This window comes from Trichechus manatus, unplaced genomic scaffold (assembly GCF_000243295.1).
Source record: "Trichechus manatus latirostris isolate Lorelei unplaced genomic scaffold, TriManLat1.0 scaffold00082, whole genome shotgun sequence".
NCBI classification, from domain to species: Eukaryota; Metazoa; Chordata; class Mammalia; order Sirenia; family Trichechidae; genus Trichechus; species Trichechus manatus.
Window position 1 is genome coordinate 3,435,823 of NW_004444018.1, and position 6,000 is coordinate 3,441,822.

At 43.3% G+C, this 6,000-nt stretch overlaps 1 protein-coding gene across 2 annotated transcripts in view; it reads right to left on the bottom strand.

The window, feature by feature from the left end:
• FRMD3 (FERM domain containing 3) overlaps positions 1 to 6,000 on the bottom strand; it is a 347,514-nt gene that overhangs the window by 105,273 nt on the left and 236,241 nt on the right. For both annotated transcript variants that reach the window (XM_004381295.1, XM_004381294.2), the window contains exon 5: positions 2,579 to 2,676. In XM_004381295.1, the coding sequence (XP_004381352.1) occupies positions 2,579 to 2,676 (98 nt within the window). The remainder of the gene's footprint in view (positions 1 to 2,578; positions 2,677 to 6,000) is intronic.

Sequence of the window (6,000 nt, forward strand, 5' to 3'; positions counted from 1 at the left end):
ATCCCTCCATACTGCTATTTTGTAGAAGGAAGAAGAAAGAATAGATCTTTAACAATAAAGGATATAAATAGAGCCCTGTGATTTTTGTGTGTTTGTTTTGCAATATGTAGTTATAAAAAAATTGCATGTATTAAATATGCTTTTCTTTTTCCAGTATGTACAGGTAGCAAAACTCTGAGTTGACGACTATTTTTTATACGCCCAGAATATACTGAAGCTTAAAACATGCTCCTTCAAACAGCTTTAGCAAACAAGGAGCCAATGAAAAGTCACACTGCCTCATACTTCCTGCACATTTACTGCATATGCCCTATTACTGTCTGTAAAAATAAGTTGTTCTGACAAAGCAGATCGTTATCTGCATTTCTAAATGATCTCAGGGGCTGCTGAAGTGCTCACCCTGAGCATCACAGACTTTAATGAATCAGCTTTCTCTTGATTCACGATGGATGGTGCATAGACTTCACCATATTGGAGACTGGAGAGCTGAAAGGTCCCTTCGACGACACCAGTCCATTTCCAGCTCTACTCTCTCCACAGCAGCTAATACAGTGTGTGTGGGCAGTGATAACTGCAAGGAGGGATAAAATAGGGCCTTTGTCTTCTGGATGGTGCCTTTGTGGCTTTATTTCAAACATAAAATAGAATGGAGAGCTTTCCATTAGAGATCCATATTGAACTTGTCCTTGGAGAACTGGCAATAATTCACTAATGTCTAAATGCCTTCTGAAATCCTCATATGCTGGTCTGTTGCTTAGATTCGTCTTGAGTCCCTTAACTAGGAATTGGCGATCTTCACATGAAGAAAAACAGCTATGAGGTTTTAACATCCCTCCACTCGGATGTGTGAGGCCACTTTCAGAAGCACCTACTTCACCTGGGGGCAGACGGCAGGGACTCTCCTACTTCCCATCACAGCACTGCCATCATTATGACCACTTTAAACTTGGATATCCCAGAGGGTTGTGACATCTCTGCCAAAACCAGATACCGAGGAGGAGGTTGCTCCCAGGGAAGGAGGAAAAAATACACATACACGCACTTTGGAATTTTCAGAGAGACCACACACCTGAGAATAGGGTCAAGCGAACAGCACAGAGCATCCCACAAAGACAGTGACAGGTGATGGTGAAATCCTCAGAATGAGGGCTTCTCTCTTAGGCAGTGAGTGAAGACTGAGTCTTTGACATCGTGAGAGAGATGACTGTCATACCCACTTATGACCCATCACAAGCTCCTCTGTTAACCCAGAGCCATAAGGTTAACATGCTCACTCAGTAATCTCTCTCTTATCTCTGTGTCTCTGACTTTGTCTCTGTCTCTGCCTCAGTCTGCCTGACTGCCTCTCTCTCTGTCTCCCAACTTCTCCCTCCCTCCTTCTGCCTGCCTCCCAGCTCATAAACATGCTACAAAGGACTGGTTCACCTGGGTCGCTGCAGACAGCCCCTGTGGCCAGCTGCCTCCCAACTGGTCCAGGGGAACAGGAACACCTGAGTCTGTTCTTCATGGATGCTGGGCCCATCGCCATGGCAATGTGCTACCTCGGGTCCTGGAGACTGCCTTCTCTCAAACCACTGTCCTTAGAAGGTTTTAAACATCTGTTCCCCATGCTCCCACACACATGCACCCATGCCTTGTTCAACCCTGAAAATAAGAGCAGCCTCCACTCTGTTGGAGCCTGTGCCAGCCTGGCCCTCATGGAATCGTCACACAGCCAGGCGAGGAGGCATTAGTACCTCCGCTTAATAGCTGGAGAAACTGATGCTAAAAGAGCTTAAGTAATTTCTCTATGGTAAAATAATCCAGAAATGAGTGAGGGGAGATTCAAACTGAGGCTGACAGACTGTGAACCGGAGCTTTCCTCCCCATATTTAAAAAAAAAAAAAGTTACTGTCAAGTTAATTCCAACTCACAGCAACCCCATGTGTTACAGAGTAGAACTGCTCCATAGGGTTTTGTAAACTGTAATCTTAATGGAAGCAGATCGCCAGACCTTTCTTCCATGGTGCCGCTGAGTGGGTTTGAACTGCTAACCTTTAAGTTAGTAGTTTAACACAAACCATCTGTGCTACCGAGGGACCTTTCCTCCCCACATTACATTGCCAAAAAAATCGAGGAATTGGGTATCGTATAAACATGCAAAAATATCTCCAGGGACAACCCCCCTACTGGACACCTATCTTCCTGGACATAGTTGTTCCCCTTCAATGTGCCTATGAGGCCCCACACCTGATGGCCTAAACTCAAAACATAAAACATTCCACGCCATTTCAGAGCTTTTTGTAAAACCACAAGCCCACCCCTTTCAGAGAGACTCTGAGCTCTACTGACAGCGTCTGGCAGAGGCCCCTGTGAACACCTCAGCCCAGCCTTCCCTCAGGACTCCATGGCTTGGGAAGGGCGGAGTGTAGGGGCTCAGGTGCTAAGCTACCCAACCCTACCCAGTCTCCAACCGCAGGCAGGGGCAGGATGGGCACAGGCGGGGGAGTGGGGAGGACTCCCAGCAGCCGAGGCTCTGCAGACACCTCCTGGCAGCCCAGGACAACAGTGGGGATGGGCAAGCCATGGCCACACTCACCTTGAATGATACAGGCCCCCAGGTAGGCAGCATCTGAAAAGGAGCACAGCAGTCGGCCATGGAAAATATCTCTTTTAATTTGCAGGTACAAAAGGTACCTGTAATACAAAAGGAGAAAGAGTCATCATCAGTTTTGGCTGAAGCATGGAAGATGTGGAAGGACTGTTCACGCTTCATCTACCTACGTCACCAGGACCCTACCTAGATACGCCACGTCCCTCATGGGGCAAGCAGAGAAAAACTGAGAGGGGCCTTCTGAGTTTAGAAAATATGAAGTGTCCAAGGACGAGCAGATCTTAGCAGCCTCCAAAGCTGGGTAGGTTCTGCCTTTTCAAAGAGGCACAAGACCAGGGCTAAAGAATGCCAACAGAGCCCGGCCAGCCCCTGCTCCAGCAGGGACTCCCATACAGTGACGACCACAGCCACCGTCATCACTACCTGCATCACAGCGACATGCTCTCCAAGCGTTTTAAAAGTCTGCTTGAAGAGGAAGAGTCAGAAAACCGATCCGGTCAATATACTAAGTCTAGCCCCATTATCTGTGCTTTTACAACAATAATAATAATTTTAAAAAAAACAAAAAACTAGCCCCATCATTTCTCAGGGGCAGACTGACATTAATCTATCTCAAAAAGACTTGGTTAAGAGGCCAGAAAGCCAATTTATTCACTACTACAGCTGTCTTAGGAGTCCTTGGGTGGTGCAAATGATTAACACAATCAGCTGCTAACCAAAAGGTTGGGGGTTTGAGTCTAGCTGGAGGTACCTCGGAAGAAAGGCCTGGTGATCTACTTCCAAAAACTTAGCCATTGAAAACCCTGAGGAACACAGTTCTACTCTGACACACATGGGGTCGCCATGAGCCAGAATCGACTCGACAGCAACTGGTATAGCTGTCATCTGTTTAGCGTCCTCTCCCCTGTTCAGGGATGGCAAACTCAACTTGTCAATGAGTGGAACGCGCTGGAGTAAGGGCTTGGGGAGGCAGAATGGAAAGTGGCAGCTGCTTATATAGGGGTCAGGCACTATGTACATCCAACCTGTGTCCTCAGCTTTTTCAGAAAATAAGGGAGACTGGGTTTCTAAGTGGTGAAACCCTTTGAATTTGAAATATGGCAGCAAATCCTTTTTTTCCCAATACTCTGTGGCACCAAAGAAATGGACATGTGGGCCCGATTCAGCCTGGGGGCCGCCAGTTTGCAACTTCTGGCTCAGGCTCATCCTGCCATCCTCCCTTCCGTTCCCCCACACTGATCAAGCCCTCTTTAGACGCATTCTTCTTTCTAGGCCATGTGAATTCCTTCACACAGTGCTTTGGGCCTAGGGTTTATTGCTTCTAACTAACATAATTTTGCCAGTGTGTGCAGACTCTTTCTACGTTTATTTTAGAGTTTAACTCTCAGAGACCAATCTTTTATTTTTCTTTCCATGTTCTCAGGGGAGAGCACCTCACAATTTCAGTGACAACCTCCAGTGCTCAAATACATTTGATCTGTACTCAACCTTGTGAGGCGTGACACACAGCACCATCCACATTTAAGAGGCAAAGGAAGGCAGATTGGAGACAGTGACTAACTGGAGGGCATATGAAAATGCAGACTGCTGGGCAGCACCGCCCCCCCACCCCCACCCCGCCCAGGGTTTCTGATTCAGAAGGTCTGTATTTATAACAAGTTCCCAGGTGATGCTGATGCTGCTGGTCCAGAGACCACACTTTGAGAACCACAGCCCTAGACCACTCACAATACCAACGTCACAAAAAACCTTGAAATGAACAAATCTTTACATTTTTAAGGACTGTAAACTATCAGGCCCAACGCTATGAGATTTCTCTTCTACTTGGTAAATGTGCACATGGACTATAAAAGCATTTTATAGTTTGCACTTTTGGTAAATTTAGTAGTGAAAAACAATTTCAAACAATTATTTACTCATGAATGAGAGATTTGGTTTCTAATCTCATAACCTAGAAATCAAGTTTGATGAAAGCTTCCTGAGAAAGAAAATCAGCTTTCACAATATCCTAGCTTTGTCCTTGCTCATATCAATGATTTCTGGAGATAATCATGGATTACTGTGGATTCAACATAATCCACTGAGCCTTACAAATGGTTCCAGGTTCAGAATACTCATTTTTTTAATACAAAAGCCACAAAAAAAGCATGCATCTTCTTTTCATATCACTCCTGCATTAAAGAATTAAGTAACAGAAAAACAAGAGAATCTAGGGGAAAATTATTGTGCTACCATTAACGATATTGTTTCTCCACCTAACATGAAGTTAAAGATGGTTCTTACTGGAAAAATAAAAACCAACATACTTTTTTGATCATTACCCTCAATTGTATGTAGATTTACAAAAGTCCCAGAAATCTAAAGAACTGTAAGATCACTGCTTAAATGGAGAGATAAAAGAAGGGTGAAAAAATGTTTCAAATATTCATTTTTTGTGAGTCTTTTTGCTGTTGTGCTCTTTTCAACCTTCCTTTTTCTCAACACTTCTTAACCCTTAAGCATGGTCATAAATGTGATCTTATCTTTTAAATTATTTTCAATTTTTAGACTAACCTTCCAATAAAATAACAATTCATCAATCAAGAAAAACAAAATGATTTCTAAATAAGGGTTTAAACCATAGTACAAGCTGCTGTTGAGTCGATTCCAACTCATGGCAACCTCATGTGTGTCAGAGTAGAACTATGCTCCACAGGGTTTTCAGTGGTAGATTTTTCAAAAGTAGATCTCCAGGCCTTTCTTCCAAGGCACCTCTGAATGGACTTGACTCTCCAACCTTTCAGCTAGCAGCCAAGAAAGTTAACACTTTACAGCACCCAGGGACTCCTAAGCTATAATTACCTGGGGGCATTACACTTTTCTAAATTAGGTTTGAATTCTAAGGACTATGTTGATTAAGAAAAACCCACTTCTACTTGTGCAAGTGCAGGGACTGTCTTAATTTCCTTTGGAAACATCAAAGTGTCCACAATAGTCCACTAGTCATATTTTAGCTATTCAGTCAAGAGCAGGGAAATGCTAGAAAATTTAATTTAGAGGAACCAAACTCGGGTTGCTAACTAAAATTTTGTATTCTTTGACTTTCAAATGGTATTTTCTCAACCACCAAAAAATACCCATTCTTAATTTACATTGTGACTCATATTTAATTTTTATTCCCCAGACAAGATTTAAAAAAAAAAGCAACAAAAGTGAACAGTTTAATATAATTTTGCAACAATACCAACAACAATCAAAAAATATGTAAGTGGTTACACAAATATGTATATACGCATACACATGAATGGGTAAGAATATGAGCACATTGTGTGCACAGATAGATGTATCTATAGGCATATGTACATACCGGTATGTGTATGCATGCATTTATATCTATCTCTCTCTCTCTCTCTCTCCCTATATATATA